The 21,646-nt window shown below is 42.6% G+C and overlaps 2 protein-coding genes and 1 pseudogene across 3 annotated transcripts; 2 read left to right on the top strand and 1 right to left on the bottom strand.

Annotated features, from left to right (window-relative positions):
- Positions 1-2,104: 2,104 nt before the first annotated feature.
- topk (Lymphokine-activated killer T-cell-originated protein kinase homolog) lies at positions 2,105-5,668 on the top strand. The gene is given in 7 exon segments (NM_001141513.1): positions 2,105-2,176; positions 2,483-2,673; positions 2,761-2,900; positions 3,064-3,233; positions 3,798-3,927; positions 4,910-5,083; positions 5,267-5,668. Coding segments are annotated over 6 exon segments (1,026 nt in total). The 5' UTR covers positions 2,105-2,176; positions 2,483-2,494; the 3' UTR covers positions 5,500-5,668.
- Positions 5,669-6,765: 1,097 nt separating this feature from the next.
- On the bottom strand, positions 6,766-11,289 carry LOC106571407 (N-acetyltransferase ESCO2-like). Its single transcript, XM_045696074.1, is given in 11 exon segments — positions 6,766-6,898; positions 7,085-7,269; positions 7,763-7,906; positions 9,040-9,129; positions 9,332-9,463; positions 9,571-9,721; positions 9,879-9,933; positions 10,034-10,121; positions 10,251-10,448; positions 10,451-11,147; positions 11,261-11,289. Coding segments are annotated over 11 exon segments (1,902 nt in total).
- A 3,081-nt stretch (positions 11,290-14,370) lies between these two features.
- LOC106571408 (coiled-coil domain-containing protein 25-like) lies at positions 14,371-21,040 on the top strand (annotated as a pseudogene). Its single transcript, XR_006759178.1, has 8 exons — positions 14,371-16,321; positions 16,727-16,774; positions 17,745-17,870; positions 18,085-18,163; positions 18,258-18,357; positions 18,509-18,686; positions 18,801-18,846; positions 18,956-21,040. The product of XR_006759178.1 is annotated as a coiled-coil domain-containing protein 25-like (transcript).
- The last annotated feature ends 606 nt before the right edge of the window (positions 21,041-21,646 follow it).

Genomic DNA, 21,646 nt, shown 5'->3' on the forward strand with positions numbered 1-21,646 from the left:
GTCTTTGGTACACCCAGGTTCATACACTGATTGTGGGAGTCTTTAGCATCTGGACCTGTATCAATCTATTTTCTACCCTCAGTTTTATGACAAACAACACCAAGTTGTTTATTTGAGGTATGGCATGAGGACAATATTTGTTAAGAGATATTTCAGTGGAATTCACAGATGTACAAAGGAACCATTGGACTCGTATCCTCTATAGTACCCACAAGGCCTCTCTGGCATCAACATCGATGACTGTCACATTGAGTCAGCTCTGTATGAGGATTTAAAATAACAATCAGTGAATCTATTTACAGTGATTTTGTGCAAGGGGTAGTGGGCTCAATAACTATCTCTTCAGTTCATTTATGGAAAGAAACCACATTGTTCAGAGCAGGCTCACATCACATAACTCAGAGAGAAAGGACAGTTCCAGCAATCAGCACTGCTTGATGTGTAACTTTAAAAAATGAGTATGTTTCAGGGCTGCACTTTGAACTGCTACCCCAGAGCCCTCCAGAACTCCCCCATATTCCCATGAGTATTCTGGACAGGATCAACTCTATAAGAAAGATTTGACAGCCGCTGTTTGCTATTGTAAACTAGCAAGAGTTATCGGTGGCCTTTGGCCTGGATTTCCTGAACAGTCTTCCATCTCCTGTGTCTGAATATTCAGATGAAGCTGCTGCTGAGAGCTGTTGGAACACACACATTCTGTCGACATGTCCATATACAGAATTGATTAACATATGTACACTGGATATGATCCAAATTAATGTGAAGTTAAACAATAAGCAAGAAATTGTCAAAATGCAGTTGATTATTCAAGTAAAACCATGGACAAATAAACCATGTATACAGAACAACATTTGACATTGAAAACATGCATGAAGTGATTAAATTGTGGATTTACCCAATTCCACCCAATTTGAGCAGAGCTGAGGACAGCTCTTTCTTCCCCTCCAGAGCCCACACTGAGATTTGACCAAGGAACACATGTCTATTAAAAACAACCAAAACATGTTGCAACAATGCACGGTCTTCATATTAAACTATGTTTCTACAATATAGTGCTGAAGGAAAGAGGGTAAACAACTAGGGTATTGAAATCCTTCCCACCAGTGATTAAACAGCATGCAGTACCACCTGGAAGGGCAGTATGGCTGGGGCATGGTCTGCCCATTGCTATGGTGATGTTGTGTAGCTATGCACATGTGGAGAAATTGGGTAAGACGTGTGCCTCAACTGTGCTTGGGATCATATCAGACACACATGCAGGCTGCAGCAGACATCTGCTCAAATGTGGCTGGTTAAATAACAAATTAAACAGGGGATTTGTCCCTTGATCTGCAGAAAATTAAACAGTCTGTGAGAGAGTGCAGAACATTTGCATACCCAAAGCTGTCTTTTCTCCAGTTAGAACACACTCCATATCAGTCAAGAAAAAGAGACACATGCAATGAACATAATTGATGTTTATTTTTTGTTTATAAGAGAGATAAACAACACAGGTTTGACAAGTTGGCTCTGCATGAATCTCACATTTCAGTGCACTACAGTAGGCCTTCATTGATTTGGAATCTGATGTATTATGGTACCACAGGACCATCCTCCTTGCTCAGCACACCTGGTGGTCACATCTACCTATTTATAACCTGTGGTCATGACATGCACTATAAGTTTGTAAGATGTTTAATGTAGGCTAAAGCACTTTGGTGCATCTACATATGCCCACAGTCCACACCATAGACTGTGAAGGTCCACACAAACAACACACCTCTCTATTTAGCTCCTAAGCCTGCCCTCTGCTGGTGTAATACATGTATTTTACTTGAAAAAAAAAATATAAGAAAAAAAATTATATATATTATATATATATATACTGCTCCAAAAAATAAAGGGAACACTTAAACAACACATCCTAGATCTGAATGAAAGAAATAATCTTATTAAACCTTAACCCTAACCCTATAAATCCCGAACACACATTTCGGTTGAATACATTCAGTTGTGCAACTGACGAGGTATCCACTTTCCCTTTTCATTACATATTTTAAAAACGCTTTTTCATTTGACAGACGTGCCGTTTGTCCTTCTAGCGCGCCTGTACTTGACCTACGTAAACAATTTTTGAACAAAGACTGGGCGCGTTTTCTGCAGGATTTGTGAGCTAGCTACAAGACAGAAATTGGTAAGAAATAATAATCAGTGAATTTATCCCATTATGCCGTAGTTACATAAAACGATCATAATCGCACGTTTGAGTAAAGTATCATGATCGCTAACTTTGGGTTCCTGCGATAACGTTAGATCACTGACGGTTGTTGAAGTTAGCCTAGCCCAATATGTAATTTACTGTTACGGCATTACCGTCTATGAATGGGAAAAAGTTCGCCTAGATCAGTGGCCTAGCCCTAGATAACACGTTAGCTAGCTAGCCAGTCAGCTGTGCTAGCATTGAACGATTATTTTACATCCGTCACATCTCTATTCACAGATCTAGGAAAGAATGGACTCCACTATTGCCAGTGATGTGAATGGATTCAAGACACCCTGCAAACCAGACAGGGTGAAGCGCCTTCTCTCTGGTAGCACTGCCAGTCCTAGAACTCCCATAACCATCCCTGCCTCCCCTTTCATGAAGAAACTGGGATGTGGAACTGGGGTGAATGTGTATCTCATGAACAGGTTTGTTTTGTTTAGCATCTTCAATGTCACCCATGGTTTTGGTGTGTCACGAGTCATGACCATGTTCCCATGTGCTCGTTTTTTTAGAGTTGGTAAACTGAACCTGTCTCCATGGGCTGTCAAAAAGATCAACAACAAATGTGCCTCAAAGCAGATGGGTGTCTACCAGAGACGACTCTGTGACGAGGCAAATATCCTGAAAGGCCTGCAGCACCCAAACATTGTTGGTAAGAATGAAAATTGTTGTTTTTTACAGTGTAATGACCTTCTATACTCTACATGAAAAGGGCTACAGTACTTGTACATATTATAAAGATTGAGTTGAACAAATCCCAGTCCATGTAATATTTGGTTCTTGATATCCGTATTAACAGCCATATGATTTGACAGGATTCCGTGCCTTCACCACTGCCAATGATGGCTCTAAGTGCCTGGCCATGGAGTATGGTGGGGAGAAGTCCCTGAATGACCTGATAGAGTGGAGAAGAGAGGAGGGCCTGAAGGCTTATCCAGCCGCCACCATTGAGAAAGTGGCCTTGCATGTGGCGCGTGGCCTACAGGTAACCTCATACTCATCTTTTGAACCCCCTCCGGTCTAGGTCCGGAGGGGGTGGGTAATTGAGTGCTTGTAAACAGAAAGCTGTAATACCAGGAGTACTGTAAACTGTATAGGCTTCGATGTGATTATCCAGATAGGCTAATTGATATGGATGGGCTTTATTCATGCTTTGGGGCAGTCGGTCATGTAAGCAAATGTAATTAAAGATTGCTTTTAGACATTTTCCCCAACTCAATCCTCCTCCGATGTGAATACAGACATGTGGTGAAGAGTTTTTGAGTTTCTCCTCTATTGGTGTTATTACAAAAACAATTTCAGGTTCACGATTTCAAATGTTCTGTAATCCCCTGAGGGGGTGTTTATTTAAGTGTCACTGCTGAGTGTAGATATCTTTGATTCATTGCCTAGCTATGACCAAATAAACTTTAAAAGCCACCATGAAAATCCCCCAGATGCTTCATGTTATTCCATCTTTTAATGTGAGTCAAACACATGACTGTACAATTGTTATAGAAGTATAGGAAGGAAACACTGAAATGTATATATTTTTTCCCACTTTCTCCAGTACCTTCACAACGAGAAGAAGCTATTACATGGCGACATGAAGTCTTGCAATGTTGTCATCAAGGGTGACTTTGAAACTGTCAAAATCTGCGATGTGGGAGTCTCCTTGCAGTTGGATGAGAATATGAAAGGTAGATGTCACCATCTGAGCTGAATACATGTACTTAAACACTGGGGGAAATAGGCATTACTTGGTATTTTGGTCGTTAGGCCTCGTTTCCCCATGTTGTCAGACAACCTGCCTTTTTCACTGTTAGTGTGAACCTGAGAAATTAGTCTGGTGTAAACACTGATTAGACTTTAATAAAGTGCATTCCTACTAGCCTGGTTTAGGACTATGGGAGTAATGCCAAACATCTGTTGTTCCTGCAAAATAGCCTGTAGATGATTTTTCACAATGTTGCACGCACTCATGTCATGAGCCTAATGGAACGAATGCCAAGGCCTTTCTCATAAACACAGCCTGGGAATTCATGGTAGTGATGGGTATAGAGTAACAAACGATGTACAGGTGGTTTGCCATGTAAACAATGCCTGTTTTCATGAGGTGATGGAACCTCTCAATGAAAAAGGCACAATCAATACAAGTTTATGTATTCTTGTATTTCAGAAATAGGCTGTAGGCCTAGGCAAAAGTGAATCATTCCGGGTGTCAACAAGTGAAATGCAATGAGTTTAGTTTACCTCAAACCAAATGCAGAAGAGCTAGCACTTTGTTTAATGCACATTAATACTTTTATATAGACTTAAATTGGTAATAGTTTCACCCTTTCATGCAGCTTGATTGTAAATGCTTTGAGCAATGTGTGATTAATTATAGTTAAGAGATGTTAACACTGGCAAGAAAAATGAAAGGGGATCAAAAATGTTTACAATATCTCAATTTCTGTTACTTAGGCTTCAAAGCAAATACATTCCTCCTCTTTATTCTTCAATAGTTTCTTGAACATGTTCCCAACTTTAAGATCTTTAAATTCTATTTTGGGATTTTCTGAGAACCACAAATACTCACAAATAAACTGTTGGTCAAATGTAAGAATGCCTAATATGCCTAAAAACCCTGGCTTCGCTGTATAACGTGTTTAAACCTCTTCCTATTTCTGCCTCTCTCAGTGAGTAACCCCAAAGCAGAGTACGTTGGCACTGAGCCATGGAAGCCCAAGGAGGCTCTGGAAGAGGGAGGCGTGATCACGGACAAGGCAGACATCTTTGCCTACGGACTGACCCTGTGGGAGATGATGACTCTGGCCATGCCTCACCTGGAGATGGAGAACAGTGAGGAGGAGGGTAAGGAGAGTTCTCATACTCTGGCTGTATTTGAATCTAGAGCTCTTTTTAAAAGGCCATTTCCCTTACGTTAACTTGTTTTTGATAATTATTTCATAAGATCTGAGATTTGTCACCGTTTGTCCCATAAGTATCACTTGCTCAAAGTAATTTTACAATAAACTTTTATATTTATATTTTTAGATGTCTCAATGGACGAGGATGACTTTGATGATGATGCCTACTATGAGAAGTTGGGCACCCGACCGGCGCTGGACTCTGAGAGTCTTGGGGGAGCCTACCAGAGAATGGTGGAGCTCTTCTGGCTCTGCACAGAGGAGAATCCACAGAAACGCCCGTCGGCTGCCCAAATAGTTCAGGTTCTGGAGTCCAACATGCAGGCAGACAGCAAAAACAATGTCATTGTCATAGACTGATCAGTTAGACTAGTCTCATCTCATTCAAACCATACTGTAATGTTGACTAGTCTTGTTTTCGTACCCAGAAACCTTTCCTGTTTGTCTTGACTTATGTATGTAATATCCTGTCCTGTACTCTTCTCAGGTGAAATGTAGTAAATAAAATGTATTTCAGTAAATTGATATGAAACAATTTAAGGAAGCCGCTTTTCTAAAGACTAATACTTCAGCATTTTATTAGTGTCATGTGTAGCCATGTGTTCATGTCAAATTGATGCGGGCATACATTGTGCAGCACAATCTGAAACTGAACGTGTAATGTAAAATAGATGAAGGAATTCTCAGCTGAAACAGTAAGGTTGTTAATGATCATACAATGAAATTAATATGCTTAGATGCCCATTGTCATTAAGACTAGCCTGACTGAAATGGTATCTTTATCAACTTAACTGTTTATATATACTGAACACATGCACAAAGCTTCTCAAATTTTGTGCCCAAATGTTAGATAATTTCTCCTTTGAGAATCCATTCACCTGACAGGTGTGGCATATCAAGAAGCTGATTAAACAGCATGAGCATTACACAGGTGCACCTTGTGCTGGGGACAAGGCCACTTTAAAAGGTGCAGTTTTGTTGCAACACGTCTCAAGTTGAGGGAGCGCGCAATAGGCATGTTGACTGTAGGAAAGTCCACCAGATCTGTTTCCGGAGAATGTCAATTTCGCTACCATAAGTGACTTGTGGGCATTCTCCGTTTTAGAGAATTTGGCAGTACCAACCAGCCTCACAACCGCAGACCAAATGTAACCACGCCAGCCCAAAATCTTTGAATGTTGTGTTTATATTTTTGCTCCGTACAGATATTTAGCTCACAACGCATTTCTGTAAGTAGCAGCAGCACATAACGGTTAGTTCTATTGCTGACAAACTACTCTACCCAAAATGCACCTCTTTCACTAGAGGACTGCAGCATGACATGTATTTTCCAAGAAATTGTGATTCTGAAGTGTGATAAGAGGTAAAGATTTTATTCAAACTATATACAAGATGTAGAAGAGGTCCTACACCATCTCTTCAAAGTAAGTTACTATATATAGTCCAGTTTAGCATTCCCTATGAAATGGGCTTTAAAATGTGTGATTAGAAATAATGGATGCAGGTCCATTTAAAAGTGGCTCAAATTCATGAAATGTTAACGACTGTAGTGTGATAATGTACATTTTCTTTAAGTTTAACACGTACTCATTAAAGGACCAAAATATGTCAAATGTAATTTCAGCCTTAACCAATGAAATTGTAGACCATATACGCAGGCGTCTCGCAGTACTTTGTGGAGAACAGTTTGCCGTCTGGGGTAGGGTCAGAGAAGGTGATTTCCTCCTTGGTCAGGTGGCCCCCATACATAAAGGAGTTTCTGAAATGACAAATACATTCATTAAAATGGGATATGACCTTTCCTGGTTAAATCAGGAATAACTCAATTTATACATCACTGAAATGAATGCACCCTCAAACCAGTAGCTATCCATGTCCCTTATATTAACAACATCCATTTATCTCAAGTAAGTTAGCACTACCCAACCTAGAATAATTCTCTTACCGGACGGTGTCGAGCATCCTTGTGGCGATGCCCTTCCTACGGGCCAGGCTGAACACCCAGATACGGCTGACCCCACAGATGGCCTTCTCTGGGGTGGTAGAGCAGCACCAAACCCTGTGGTGCTCCATGAAATCCTCCTTGGTCATGTCCTTAGTCTGCTCTGGCTGCTCCAGCACTCTGAAGCCCTGGAAACAAAGGGCAAGATAGCCCAATCATTCATCAGTCACTCAGCTAAATATCCCTGTAAGATAGCAATCCACTCACCAACTACACCTAGTTAGAAAGTGAGAATATCCACCAAGTGTGTTTACAAAGACCTGATTGAATCTCCTCCAGGGTGCTCCCCTATTGGTAGTTACCTGTCATATGTGCTCTGCAATGAGGCAACAGATGACCATCCCGTCACTGGCCCTCATGAACGCAGAGTTGACAGCAGAAATGACCGTGCACTAAAGCTCACGTCTGATTCTATCTGAGCGTATATTAGTTAATTACTTGATAAATCAAACTTCATCTTTCGCAGCATTCGGCCGGAAATTAACATTATCACAGGCCTTTACGTCACCGTAGTCGGGTAAAATACTCCTGATCCATTAATGAAAAACCTACCATGTTTGGAGTGTGACACATTTGAACAGAGCGCAAAAGTTTAGCAGCACCGGAGAAAATAGTTTTTACCTGTCGTATGTGCTCTGCAATGAGACAGCCGATGACCACCCTGTCACTGTTCACAAACAGATAGGTTTTAGCCTGGCTGGGGCAGCTGAGGGACACTTGTTGGAAGCCCAACTCGTTGTCAGCAAGTTGCCTCACATCTTCTGCCTGATAAACATTAAGCATGAGCAAGTGGGTTCAGAATTCCATTCACACCAAATGCATAAACACAAACTGATGTGATTGATACAGTTGTGGCCAAAAATATTGGCATCCTTGCACTTTTCTTAAATAATTCCCTATTTCTTCTCAAATAAGTTGAAATTGAAAACTTTAGTTCCCACACCTCAACATTGCAGAACAAATTGTATTTTTGTAAACTTAAGTTTACCATTTTAAATGTAGAAAATAAAGACAAATGGCATGGACAAAATTATTGGCACCCCAGCTAGTACTTGGTTGCATAGCCTTTGGCCAAGATAACTGCCAACAAATGCTTCTGTTCAATGAGCTTACTAGCAATTTGGCCCACTCTTCAGCAGCAAACTGCTCTAATTCTTCAATGTTTGAGGTTGTGCCCTCCACCAACTGCTGGTTTCAGCTCTCACCATAGGTTATAAGTATGACAGAACAGTCCAGCGCTTCTTGAACAAATGATGTGCTTTTGATGTGTGTTTGGGGTTGTTGTCCGGCTGGAAGGCCCACAACCTTCAAAAGAGACAGTTTTTGGACGCTGGATTGAACATTGCAATCCAAAACACCTTGATAATCTGCTGACCAGAGGCAGCTAAGCAACCCCACAGCATTATCGAAACCTTCCCCATGTTTGACTGTAAGGATGGTGATCTTTTCTTTGAATGCTTCATTTGGCCGTTGGTAAACATAGGAACACTCCACTGCTGACCGAGGCACAAGAAAGCCTTATTGAACTTCTCAAAAACCCGCCTGAACAAGCCTAAATCCTGGGGAAATGTTCTGTGAACCAATTAAACACAATTAGAGCTCTTTGGCAATAAAGATCAGCTTTTACTGATGACCAAATGAAGCATTCAATGAAAATAACACCCTCTCTACAATCAAACAAGGGGGAGGTTTGATAATGCTGTGGGGTTGCTTTTCTGCCTCTGTTACTGGGGGCCATGAATGTGCGCAAGGAGTTTTGTAGACCAATGTTCAACCCAGTGTCCAAAAAATGTCTGTTGAAGGTTGTGGGTCTTCCATTTTAGAAGAAAGGGAATTATTTAAGAAAAGTGCAAGGGTGTAAATATATTTGTCCGTATCCGTAACTATATATACTGTACCTTTCTGACAGCGTATTTTGGATCATCTGGTAGAACCAGAACGATTTTTCCATCCCAGAAATCGGCTACCACCCTCTCTTTCTTCCAGCCCTGGGGACGAGAAGGAAACATTGATTAAGCAGCCGTCAGAAATCAAGAGAGAGAGTGGTCAGTTACATTTTTCTCCCACTAAACCATGGCAGCAGATTTGGCTAAGCTTTTGTGGAAAAAATAATGAGCCACTCTAAAAGCAACATCCTTAGGGCAACTTGTACACATCAGTGGGAGGGAGGAAACGCCTGGGCGTACGCACCACAAACTTAATACTGTCCAGAAAACGCTTATGGAACTGTGTGTGCTGGAAGTTGTCTTCCAGGCTGTCTGCACTGTAGATCATGCCACAGGACCCACACGTGGTGGCACTAAACTGCTTCTGGCCTGCATCCTGAGGTAAACACAGAGCATTAGCAGAGCTCACAAATGGCAGGGAGAGAGAGGTAACAGTCATCAACATTTCCATCCATTCATCTGTCCATCAAAGGATTTACTTACAATGATGAGTTGATCATCAGCCTCAGCCTGTTTATTCATATCTCTCTTCTTCCTGGCTCTCCTCTCTTTAGCAGCAGAGGGAATGGGGTGGCCAAGGGAAGAGGGGGTGCTGCAATTCATTGGAGAGGCCTGAGCTGCCTTCCTCTGGGGCCTACAGGGAGAAAGGAACACATTAAATGCATAAACACTCCTGTATACAGTATGTGGAGTTACTACTACTCGACCATGTGTGAAACTGTAAATAATTTCCTCCCTGGTGGGCAGTAAACCATTTTAGCTGAAAATAAACAGAAGTGGTTTTTGCCTACCTCTTTGATGCAGATCCAAAGATTGTACACACAGCTGAGGATTCTACAGACTCGGCTAAGGAGTCTAAAGGGGAGAGAGAAATCATCAATGAAAAATACATTTGATTTGAAGTAAAAACATATGAATGATAATTGACCAATGGCAAAAAAACTACCTTTGACTGGACTGCTGATACAGTTTAATGGGCTAATATCACTGAGATCAAACACTGCATGAGAGCCTGCATCCGTGATAAAGTCCTCCTACAAACAGTGAAAGAACAATATAATAAAATGTAGTATGTATACACTATGCTTTGGTAATTATTTCCCCACAGGATTAACAGACATTGAGATTCAGGCTAAACAAGATTCCAGTGATATACAGCTCACCTGAGTGTTTATTTCTGGGGATGCTGAACATGTGGGAGACAAAGATATGTTTAACACAATCCTGACATCCTTGGTCATGCCATATTTCTCTGCTATAGCTCTGGGTGACAGGGCCTCAGGTGACTCTGGATGCTTTGGCAAATCCTGGACACTGGGTGGAGACTTTTCCTGCAGTTTCTTCACTACAACAGTACATCGCTTTGGAGATGGGGCTTTTGTTTTTTTTCTTGCTTTCCCTCTGACGCAAGTACCAGAGCATTTGTTTTCTCAAAACTCAAAGCTGGCTTGGTAGATTTCGGGGCAGACTTTTTGTACATGGAGGCTGTCTTTTTTCCTGTGCTGAAAAAGGCAGCCCCAACAAAGATCTTAGGCTTGGGCTTAGACTTTAAACCGTCGAAGGCCAAGGGGATGCCTTTTTTCGGCTCCACTTGCTTTGTGCTGGTGGGTGCTTTAGGCTTTGAGGAATTGATCAGGCTTGATTTGAAGTTGCCATTTCCCTTCAAGCTAGTCTTCATTCTGTGTACAGCGGCCACTTTCTTGACCTTGTTACTGTTAATCATCCTCTTTTTCTCAGCATCCTTCAGTATTCCATACGGATCCACAGTGGTCAGCCTTGGCAGTGATTTGGTCTCATTCAGCATCTTCCTCTCCAGGGGTGTCAGGTACAACGGTTTGCGTTTACCATAGAAGGACCCTGTAACCACAGCAGGCTGGAATGGAGAGGCTCTCTTCCGAGCAATCTTTAGGGGAGATGGAGCTGGTGATCTCTGAGGGGATGGGCAGTTCTCCTTCTCCTGGTGTCTGGCTGACATCTTCTTTAGTGGAGACTGGTGCAGCTGGGGTGACTTTCTTTTCAGGGGAGATCCTCCATCCGTGACAGGCCTTTTGGCTGGGCGACTAAAATTTTTGTAGTAGAATAATAAGGATGTTAGTCAATGTTATATGCATGATTGATTGATTAATGACTGATTTAACATATATGATGGACTAATACACATCTTGTAACTCACCTGTGCTTCCTTGTAGTATTAGGCATCATGTTTCTAACTTCACTGGAAGAATAAATAGCATCAGTAAATGAACCATGCGTAATCAGTTAGCATAACAATAATACATTATAATTGAAATACAAACATCATATCTTTTAAACATTGAACAGTTATTGTTAAATATCTTGACGCTACATATTTATGTGACGACAGCAGTCTCTGCCAGCCAGGGTTCAGTGGCTGAGTGAATAATATTTGGCGGGATCATCATGGATTGACATAAATACCCCGCTACAACACTGTCTGACAGACATACCTAACGTTAGTAGCTAACGTGAAGTGATCAAACTTGCCAGAAACTTTTCACCTAAAGGTTACTAAATTAATTTTAGCTAGAAGTTGCTAGATACTCGTTTTTGTGCCTGACAGGATTCTTATTAACGTTAGTTAGCTAATTTAGCTTGCAGAGTTGAAGTGCGCACAGGGGTGTATTCATTATGCCTATTCTGTTGCAAAATGTTTTGCAACAGAAACCGTTTAAGTTTTGCTACGACGGTAGGTCCCTCCCAGTTTCGCTGTTTGCAGTTCCGATTGGTTCTTAACCTGTTAGGGCTAGGGGGCAGTATTTACACGGCCGGATAAAAAACGTACCCGATTTAATCTGGTTATTACCACTGCCCAGAAACTAGAATATGCATATAATTATTGGCTTTGGATAGAAAACACCCTAAAGTTTCTAAAACTGTTTGAATGGTGTCTGTGAGTATAACAGAACTCATATGGCAGGCAAAAACCTGAGAAGATTCTGTACAGGAAGTACCCTCTCTGACCATTCCTTGGGCTTCTTGGCTCTGTTTATTGAAAATGTAGGATCTTTGTTGTAACGTGACACTTCCTACGGCTCCCATAGGCTCTCAGAACCCGGGAAAAAGCTGAATGATGTAATTCCAGCCGCTGGCTGAAAAACTTTAGCGCCTTGGGTAAGTGGCCGATCAGAGGACCATCAGACTGAGGCTCGTGCACGAGGGGATCCCATGTTTTTATTTTCTCTCTCTTTGAACGTAAACACGCTTTCCCGGTCGGAATATTATCGTTTTTTTACGAGAAAAATGGCATAAAAATTGATTTTAAACAGCGGTTGACATGCTTCGAAGTACGGTAATGGAATATTTAGAATTTTTTGGTCACGAAACGCGTCGTGCGCGTCACCCTTCTTTACACTTCGGATAGTGTCTTGAACGCACGAACAAAACAGAGGATATTTGAACATAACTATGGATTATTTTGAACCAAACCAACATTTGTTATTGAAGTAGAAGTCCTGGGAGTGCATTCTGACGAAGAACAGCAAAGGTAATAACATTTTTCTTATAGTAAATCTGACTTTGGTGAGGGCTAAACTTGGTGGGTGTCTAAATAGCTAGCCCTGTGATGCCGGGCTATCTACTTAGAATATTGCAAAATGTGCTTTCACCGAAGAGCTATTTTAAAATCGGACATAGCGAGTGCATAGAGGAGTTCTGTATCTATAATTCTTAAAATAATTGTTATGTTTTTTGTGAACGTTTATCGTGAGTAATTTAGTAAATTCACCGGAAGTTTGCGGGGGGTATGCTAGTTCTGAACGTCACATGCTAATGTAAAAAGCTGGTTTTTGATATAAATATGAACTTGATTGAACAAAAAATGCATGTATTGTATAACATAATGTCCTAGGTGTGTCATCTGATGAAGATCATCAAAGGTTAGTGCTGCATTTAGCTGTGGTTTGGGTTTATGTGACATTATATGCTAGCTTGAAAAATGGGTGTCTGATTATTTCTGGCTGGGTACTCTGCTGACATAATCTAATGTTTTGCTTTCGTTGTAAAGCCTTTTTGAAATCGGACAGTGTGGTTAGATTAACGAGAGTCTTGTCTTTAAAATGGTGTAAAATAGTCATATGTTTGAGAAATTGAAGTAATAGCATTTCTAAGGTATTTGAATAACGCGCCACAGGATTCCACTGGCTGTTACGTAGGTGGGACGATTTCGTCCCACTGGCCCTAGAGAAGTTTTAAAAGGTACACGGTTTCCGTTACAAAACGTAATAAATACACCCTAACAGTAGCTGACTTGCAAAATCAAAACGTCATGCCATCTAAACAGTTTTGCAAACTGACTTTAATCAAATACATTGTTTTTCCACAAACACATACCAAGCAGACGTTATCCACAACGTAACAAAGTTAGAAAGTTGTGGAACTGTGGCTTGCTTGCCACAACCAGCGTTCTGTTTCCCGCGGTTCTTTCACAGACTGTTTTGAATAGCGCGCGCCACTATGCAAAACAGTTACCCAACATCACTTAAGCGGAAACAGCGACGACTTCCGTGTCAACTTTCAGCACAGTAATCACGAACATTGTGCTTATCTCGTTATGATGCACATGTATTTTCAGGTTTGAAAAAGTTGCTTCGATTCATGCAGGATGGTGTTTTACTTGACGAGCGAGTGAGTAGCTGAGCTTGTCTTTTAGCTGGCTAGCCCGCCCATAGTTAGTTAACGTTAGGTAGTTAGCAGTTGAGCTAACTAGAGAATCTTCTTGAATCATTTTGTTAACTAACAATGTTTGATGTCTTGTGAGAGAGCTTTCATGTCACATAATCAAAATAGTTTGTTTTTGTTTACATTCAGGCCAGCAGGTGAAAAGTTAGTCTGCCTTCTCCCTACAGTTTTCAGCCATTCACGTTAGTTTCGCCCATGACTGGCTCATGTGAACTACAATCCCGACGCTGTTTTAACGTTTAGAAACGTCAATAATCATAGTTTGCAATATGGCTTTTGAAACATATGTCCCTTTGATAAGCGAGAAAGACTCCTTCAAATTAAAAAAGACACACTTACTGTAGCAGTTATGCACAGATCCATGTCTGGCTGGCCCAATCCCATCTGCTCCCCAGAGCACATTTGCCCATCACCCCAGGGCCGACATTCTAGAGCAGACCGATAAAGTTTGTGGGGACCGGGAGACCCTGAGACGGTTCATGCCGCCTCCTCAGGCCCCGGGTCCAAGGCAGACGGACCGTCGCCACCCACCTGCACCCAAACGACGGTGGGGTCCCTCTCCTGCCCCATCGCCTCGTGCTAAGGGTCGACAGCGGGGAGGGGCACAGCGTGAGGTGAAGCAACAGCCTGTTTTTCCCACACGGGTCTTCCCTGGTTTTTGCAGAGGTACTGGGTAATTTATCCCTCACCGGGTTCCTATCCCTCCAAGCGGGTCACGACATAAGCTCTCCCAGGGCTTTAGACCCCTGCTCCGTGGCTTTGTTGGCTTGGCTGAGCTTATGGCTTGTCTTTGTGACAGGTGTGATGGTGTCAACCGTCACCGCCATAGGGACGTGCCTGTGGGACCCATGCACTCGGGGTGCCAGAGGAGAGGCGGGCCCCGGCAGGTCACCTGACACACCCTTCCTCGGCCGCTTCTCCCGGTCTCCTTCTCTGGGCTCTGGGACGTCTAGCGTCTCTACGCGCAGCGCATGTACCTGGCATCCTAAATGTGGCAGCAGGTATGCTCTCGAAGGAGGGCCCGCCACCTTGGGACTGCAGCCTACATACCAAGGTGGTGCAGCATCTGTGGGACAAATTCAGGAGGGTGCAGGTGGAGCTGTTTGCCTCCTTGGACGATGCACACTGCCACCTGTAGTACTCCATGTCGGAGCCACCAGGGCCTCTGAGCTTGGATGCTCTGGCTCACGATTGGCCAGGGCTGGAGCTTACGCATTCCCCCCTTTTCCCCTGATCCAGGCGGTGCTGGACAGGACCAGGATGGCAGAGCATCGTCTGCTTCTGGTGGCCCCATACTGGCCCAGACAACCCTGGTTCAGCCTTCTCCTGTCCCTGTTGTCTGGGACACCTTGGCAACTTCCCCTGAGACCTGCTGTCTCAGGTCGGGGGAACTGTGGCATCCGAGGCCGCACCGCCTCAGTCTGTGGGCTTGGCCACTGAACGGCACCTTTGCGGTTGGTTCAGCGGTCCTGGGTGTCGTCTCCCCTTCGGGGACTGTGCGGGACCCCCCTTCCACATTGACGGCCCCAGCGTCTCGGTGCCGCGCTGGGACTTTGCCGCTGGCTGGCCAGGTCCCTCTAGCACCGACTAATCTGGTACGGATATACCAATATTTTGGAGTGATCCAATATAGTGAAACATAACGAAGGTTACAGGAGTAACCACGGCTATGTGAGCTATAAGGATCACTCCAATCCTTTACGGTACTAGAGGTGCCTCAAAAATTATGTCGAGAACATGTGTTGCGGCCATGGGGTCTATATATAGGGGCGGACCTTAGCCGTGACACAGGTGTACACGGGAGTAAATCTGTAAATCTTCACCTCGGATGTATCCCTCCGCCGCAGAGTGATATCAATATATTGGAGTGATCCATATAGCTCACATAACCGTGGTTACATACGTAACCTTCGGTGTATATGCTCCTAAAAACCAATGAGGAGATGGGAGAGGCCGGACTTGCAGCGCGTTGAGCGTCACAAATAGAACAAATGTATATTTTAGCGCTTGGCTACACAGATACTCGCTGACGCCTGTGAGCAATGTGGGTGCAATGATTGAATAACATGTATGTGTACATTTATTTTGCAACGCTCGTACATGAGCGGTGTGGTCAGCATGTTAAGCTTCGCGGAGCAGAGCTGTTGTCAAGGAAGTGAGTTTGTATTGATACAGGACATCCCGCCCCCACCTACCATCAACCAATCATGTCAATGTGGAGCTATACTGAGCCCACAGCATTGTTAAAACAGTTTTGGGAGGCGGTGGGCACACAGGACATTGGTACAGAGCTCAATTTGGCCTCCGTGTGCCTCTGGAGGCTCTGCAATTGTGTCACACCCTCCTTGCGGAGTCTCCGACCACGTTTTCATTTTCGGATCAAGCATAAATTGGCTCTTATGCTTACGCACAGGTTTTCGGAGCACGCTAGATAGCTAATTAGCACATGTGGTCACTGCTTGTCTTCTGTCTTTTTACCGTAAACAAGAGCTGTAACATGGAGATATGATCGTGTGGGAAAACTAACCCTATCAAGGTGTGTATCAATTTAACCTTTTGTTTTTTCAAAATAATTTCTCACTGATATGAAAGATAAGTTCCTTATGCAAGTGACGCGTGTTAATGGTAAGATTGAGCGTTGGGGCTCTTAACAACACTCCCCTATACAGAAGACTCCTTCGTCCAATGACTCTTGTGTGTAATGGTCATGAGCAAGGGCTCGTGTTAGATTAGCTAGCTAGGCATTAATGATGAGTAATCATCATGTGGAGGATGGCAGAGTTTTGTCCTATTCTGAGAATGGACTGTTCTGTTATCCACACCCTACTTTGTAGCTAGTAGTGTTTGAGGCAAATTATCCTATTATTTGTTTAATTAGCCCCAAAGCCTTGTTGATACAGCAAATTCGAGCTTTTAACCTTTGCTTGTTGTTTTATTTTAGTTGTTACTCCTCCCTACACTATCTACATGGGGAAAGACAAATATGAAAGTAAGTAGCTGGTCATTTGAAGTGTTTTTCTAGTAACAAACCAAGATTGTTTTAGCAGCATTGTGAGGTAGCAAAGTGACTACTTAGCCAGCAGATCCAACACATTTTGCTCACAGCTGCACTAGGGTCGGACAGGCTTCCTGGAGCCGGCGCGAGACATGGCTGGGAAAACGTACCTCCATCCAGGGATGAGAAATGCGTTGCCCATTATCCCCCCAAAATTGTCCCATTATCTCAACTGTTACACCAGGAAGATTGAATGACTGCTAGCTTTCAAGTAAACTGCCGTTGCGTTGAACAACAAAGGAGCTGATTGGCTGGCACTGCAATTCCAAAATGGTTCAGTGGTTTCTGCTATCTAGCACGGGGACGAAAAGGGCAGTTTCATAGAAAACTAGCAGTGGTTTAATCTCAGTGTAACAGTTGGGATAATGGGACAATTTGTAGTACAACGCGTTTCTCATTCTTGGATTGAGGTACTTTTTCCGAGCCAAATCTCACGCTGGCTCTGCGGTGTCTTCCGCATGGTTCGGGTTGGTGAACGTAACGAGTGTGATTGCGTACTCCCTTAAAAGACCTTAGCCAAAACAGTACTATTGTCAAGCGATCTTCAGATGCCGTAGCCAGTATACACTTCCTCAAAATAGAATTATTGTAAGTTAAGAAATCTGCAGTATTTCTCAAGCGAAAAAATGTGCATGAAAACAAATATCGTTGAATGACAAACACTTAATTGAAGAATCCCTGATGTTGACCAGTGACCGAGGAAGGGGCGTAGACTTCGGCTCCGAACTTTGTCTTGCCTCGAGAAAGAATGTGTGAACGAACAGACCAAAAAAACCTTCCGACCTGTTTCGGGTGGGAAGCGTGCGGACTACTTTACACAGGAGGCATGTCCGACCCTAGTTCAGCTGTAAGCAACCGGGTCCGATCTGACTACCCAGCTTATCTGCTGCTTTCTCACTATTAGATGAAGATCTCATCAAATATGGATGGCCAGAAGACATTTGGTGAGAAACTCATATCTATTTCTTCTTGTAACTCAAACCATGAGATGCATTGGGATTTGACCATTTGATGAGTCTGACCGTTGGTCGTATGTATACATTACTCTATGTAGTGTTAAAATATCCACCAGGTGGCCCTAGAGCTAGGCTAATGGTACAGTAGTGCTATATCAGCTAATAGTGCTGTGGTAATATGCATGTCATTGATAGTATTTTAGTATGGCGGTGTTATTGCTGTTATAGTAATTGTATTATTTCCACAGGTTTCATGTAGATAAACTCTTCTGCCCATGTGTACCTTAGAATGCCTAAGGGACTGACAATTGAGGATATTCCCAAGGAAGGCTTGATTGTGTACAGCTTGTGAAAAACAGTATCCAAGGTAATACATTGAGTGGCCCGGCGAGTTTGATTAGAATAATATAATAGTAATGTACAAATCTCTCCAGGAAACTTTGATATCCTTTTAACTCAAGATGTGAAATGAACAACATCAATGTTGTCTACACACCATGGGCCAACCTAAAGAAAACAGGGGATATGGATGTAGGCCAAATAGGTTTCCATCGGCATGAGGTCAGTGACTTCCCTCTTCTGGTTAAATGGATCTGTGTAACTTAGGCTACTTTTATAGGTCTTAGCTGTCATTGATAATGTTTTTAGTTTCTATTGGTGTTCCATTTCAATAATATCTATGAAATGATCATTTAGACTGTCTGTTTCGTAGGTGAAGATTGTGGCAGTAGAGAAGATGAATGAGGTTGTGAACAGGTTGGAGAAAACAAAGGACGAGCGATACCCTGATCTGGCAGCAGAGAAAGTCTCGCGACACGGAAGAGAGAAACGAGAAGGCCCAGATACAAGATCTGAAAAAGAAAGATGACATAAGAGCTGGATGAGCTCAAGTAAGTTCTCTTATCTGTCCAACCCTAGCTACATCTCTCTTCGTCTGTCATCCCAAAACACTGAATAGTCTCTTATGTGAATGATAAACTCACGCAGTAATTTTCCATTAATAGGAGTTAATCTTCGCAGATGACGAGTGACAATATGACAACAAATGAGGTGAGTTAATTAACAATCTAAACAGATGTATAGACTGGCCTATTAATTGGTTATATGACAGTTGTAATATGACCATTATGTCTGACATTTATAATTGTATCTTTTTCAGGATGGAAATGATTCGGATGACTTCATGTAAAAGGACAACATGGGACATCCTCCACCTGCAAGAAAACATTGTTGTGTTGGGCCCTCAGTTATACCGGACAGTGCTATGACATTGTATATAGATCAACTTGCTACTGTATTTTTGCAAAATGTCAGGACTCTGAACAGCCTGGTTTCCCGACGCTTCTTGAATTTCAAAGGATAACATTCCAACAGCGTTAATCTCTTGCACTGTACATCCTCTGCTTGACTGCCAAGAGGGTAACAACAACTCCTGATTCCTCAGACAACGATTTAGTCTTTAAGGACGGCTATTCCTTAAAGGCTCTATGATCCAGTTCTGTATTGTTGCATGTTGACCTAATGATATGAATGAATATGATCTCCTGACCAGTATGTCTATGTGAAATTAAATGAGTATGTGTTACTCACGCCTCTAGGAAGCGGGAACGCAACACCCTGCTACAACTCAACTCTGTGGTGTGAAAGAGGTATGGGACCGTAGGTGAGTAAGGATGACGAAAGGCAGAGAATTACCGTTTACAAGGAATTTATTCCGTTACACGGTCATTTGGGGGAAAGGGGGCTGGACGGAACCAAAGTAAATATCAAAGCCCCCTCCTACCTTACCTGCCCACCACCACCACCTGGTGCACTAACCAAAATACAGATGGTGGTCCGCCCAGGTCTTACCTAGTGTGCATAGACAGTGAATACTACGGGTTATGTATGCCCGCAGGCCTCTTGCCTAAGCACTTGGCAGGTGCCTTTCCCCCCGGGAACCAATGAAACACAATACAAACTATTTAAAAAACAAAACACAGGATATCAAATAAGCTCTTTCTGACTGAGCAACAAACTAACACAGAACATACAAGGCTGCTCCCAGCAACAACTAACATAGGCAGTTTTGGTATGTACTGTCTCACTCTCATCAATCATCTAACAGTACATACCAAAACTGTTAGCAACAACCAACATGCTATAGCCATCAGCCTCCTCTCAGCAATCATCTCTCTTCTGAGCAACAGCACACTGGCTTATATTGCTTCAGAAGGAGTCTGTAATTGAAGACAGCTGTGTTCTGACGATGGGGCGGGGTTAACTCTCCAATCGTCAATGGGGGCTGACCAATCAGCTTCTTGGGGAGAATTTCAGGAAGCCATTTCCTGAAACACACACTCACAAACTACAAGACAGAAACTGGGGAACGTAACAGTATGTACATTTTTTATTATAATTTACCTGGCTGATGCTGCAGACCTTGTCCTGGCCAGAGGCTGGAGCATGTGAATTGTGTCCTTGTGAAACCATGCATAAGGTTTGTCTTGGATGTTGCTTTGAAATAATTGAAAGACTGCTGACATTGTGAATAAAAATCACCTTGTTTATCAACGCAAAGTTACATTTTAAACAAAAACTGAACTGCCCATAAGGTATGTTAATTGCCCAGTTCATTATTGAGACAATATGTTGACATAGCTTTGCTAATGAAGTGGTGTGTGTTCTGAATGGTTTGAGTTGCTTGAAAGCTGAGAGAATGGGTATCACCAGCTTTCTCTTTCCTGGGTGATCAGAGCTGGGATTGAATTGCCACATGCTGGTTTTTCAGTATAAAGCGTGACATCTCTATTTCTCAATGCGTGTGTGGATGCAGCTGTGGGTGACCTCTGGTCCACATCACACAGACTGAAACGCATGGAGCCGGTTGAGGCACGAGGATTGTGTCCGAATTAATTATTCTGGACGACTTGAATTTCATTTGACATCTGCGTAAACAATTTCACTCCAAACAAACTCTAAAAGCAGAATAAAAGGCCTCTGTTTCAATCTGCATGTGATTTGCTTGCCACTACATGAATAAGACTGGGTTATTCTCAGTGACAGGATGTCATATGTAACTATAGGCCCCGGTCTGTGTTTATCAACCAACTGTTGACTATGCTTATGTCACATGCCAGTATAATTTCAAGGACTGGAACATGGTGTACAAATGTCATGTTTTCCATGAAGGTTGTTTCATGGATGAGGCATTTAGATATTTTCAAGTTATGAACTGTTGAATAAAGGCATGCAGTTGAAGTTATAGCTGACCTGACGGTTGTGTGTTTAAAAAAGGATCTTATTGCAACAAGCATACGTGGGGCATCTCATGTTTTAGTTCTGATTAGAAGTAGCCTACATTGTATCGTTCCTGGAGAAACTGACCTACTGTAACGTGTTAGAAGACATTAGGTAACACTTACAGTACATTACCACATGGGATCCTGTATGATTGATGAGTGATTATGGTTTGGTTGGTTAATAATGGCATTTGTGGTGCTGACATCGGTAACCCTTTCTAAAGAGATTTACTGCTTGGGTAGCATCAACTTGAGCTGTATTACTGTAAAAAGAAGCCAAAGCCGTATACTTTTGAAGTATTGTGGCAGTTCAGTTGCTCCTTTGCAAGTGAGTCATTGAGAGTTCAGCCAGAATTCCATATTCTAGTCTCATTTTATTAGTCCTGTTCTATGAGTCAATCCCAGAAGAGGTCCCAGTTATTCCTGTAATGAGATTTACATAGATGTACCGCTATGAACAAAATAAAAAATTCATGTTACACCCATTGTAACAACATGAAACCTTACATTTACCTTTGTGTTATTCCCCATTTTGGGATTCCATTTTCTTTAGGACCACTAGATGGCAG

Source organism: Salmo salar, chromosome ssa15, assembly GCF_905237065.1.
Source record: "Salmo salar chromosome ssa15, Ssal_v3.1, whole genome shotgun sequence".
Classification (NCBI taxonomy): Eukaryota; Metazoa; Chordata; class Actinopteri; order Salmoniformes; family Salmonidae; genus Salmo; species Salmo salar.